Source organism: Dichomitus squalens (assembly GCF_000275845.1).
Source record: "Dichomitus squalens LYAD-421 SS1 unplaced genomic scaffold DICSQscaffold_368, whole genome shotgun sequence".
NCBI lineage: Eukaryota > Fungi > Basidiomycota > Agaricomycetes > Polyporales > Polyporaceae > Dichomitus > Dichomitus squalens.
Window position 1 is genome coordinate 836 of NW_006767250.1, and position 1,564 is coordinate 2,399.

General features: G+C 61.2%; 1 protein-coding gene across 1 annotated transcript; it reads left to right on the forward strand.

Annotated features, from left to right (window-relative positions):
* Positions 1 to 608: 608 nt before the first annotated feature.
* DICSQDRAFT_130633 (uncharacterized protein) lies at positions 609 to 1,545 on the forward strand (the record flags this gene model as incomplete). Its single annotated transcript, XM_007371849.1, has 4 exons — positions 609 to 716; positions 779 to 1,079; positions 1,135 to 1,230; positions 1,317 to 1,545. Coding segments are annotated over 4 exons (734 nt in total), but the record flags the coding sequence as incomplete, so codon positions are not given.
* Between the last annotated feature and the right edge of the window lie 19 nt (positions 1,546 to 1,564).

Sequence of the window (1,564 nt, forward strand, 5' to 3'; positions counted from 1 at the left end):
CCCTACATGATGCTCGCACAGTCGCCGTCTTCGAGAACGCGTGCATTTATAGGCGTCGAGCGAGTGACGCCTGTAGATGGTGATCGAAGTCGAGGTCCGTGGTCGAGAGAGCAATCCTGATGGTGAGTGGCTTGTAGAGGTTGTTGACGCGCTGCGAAGGTATGTGTCGTGTTTGGATGCTCGGGATGGGATGCGCATGGTCGCGGGTGGTCTGGTGTCGTTTGCGGGAAGGTAAAGAACGGGGGAAATGATAGGCAGGAGGACGTGAGGGACGCGGCTGGGATGACGGTGGGTGATGCGGTCGATGATGTGCTCGAGAGGACAAGTAGAGAAGGGCGGAGGAATGAGGGAGCCAGAGGTGGTGTGGGGGAGGAGACGGGGTGGGCCTCCGGTACTGGAGCAGGTGAGTGCGCATGTTGAACTGCGGTGGATTGTGTCTGAAAGAACGGCAGTGTTGTGTGTGCTAGATTGTTGAGTGTCGACGCGTCGTTCGTTCGCGTTTGTCACGTTACCACGCGGGGGACAGAGGATTTAAACACAAGCGACGCGGCGACCTGAGGCCCAGACGCCCAACCACCCTCTCCACCCACCACCCACCACCCACCACCATGCGCAACAACGTCTCCACCAATCTCGCCATGTCCGGGTTGCCCTGGATTCCTGAGGATGTGCCGTGCCCTCAGGGCGTCGGGCAGAGAACGATGGCAGGCTTGTGGGTAAGTGTGCAGCATCTCACTCGTCGCGTCGTCCGGCACTTACTTATGATTGGGGTGTGCAGGGCGGTGCGGAGCTCATTCCGTGGTTCGGCGCAGATGAGGAAGAGGAGGACGAGCTGGCGTGGCTGCAAGGAGAGGCCGTGGCTGAGGAGGACGAGGGGGAAGGAGGGGATGGGGATGGGGCGGAGGGAAACGATGATGCGGATGGCGAGGGAGGGGTAGACGGGGCAGTAGGCTCTGAGGAGAGCTCCGAAGAGGAAGATGGTCAGGACGAGACAGACGAGACAGACGAGACAGACGAGGAGGACGAGGAGGACGAGCATGAGGACGAGGATGAGAACGAGGACGAGGACGAAACAGATGGTAAGCTCTGCTCCTTTCAAGGTAGACAATACGCTAATATCCCCAATTTCGACAGACGTCGAAGAGGCAACCGTCATCGCCTCCGAGGCCTACTTCACCGTCCCTGGACCTCGTCCAGGCAACTCTGCGCTCACGAGCGCTCCCCTTAACGGTAAGCATTGATATTCTCGTACCTCAATGTGGTCGCTCATCTCGGCCCTCCAAGGTGTCGTGGTCCGGCGGTCGACCCGGATACAGGCGCAAGGGGTCGCGTCGTCGTCGACGGCTCCGCCACCCAGCCAAGGCCCCATCCCAAGGCCGGGGAGAGGCCAAGCAGCAAGTGGGCGGGGGGAGCCGGCAGTCGTACCAACGGCTGCGTTGTCGGCGAAGGTCCGAGGCAAGCAGCCTCAGACACGGGCCCGCCCCGCCGGAAAGGAAACCAGGTCGGCACGGCCTACAACGCGGGCGACAGCAACGGAAGCGAGGAGTACGTCGTCTGTCCCTCT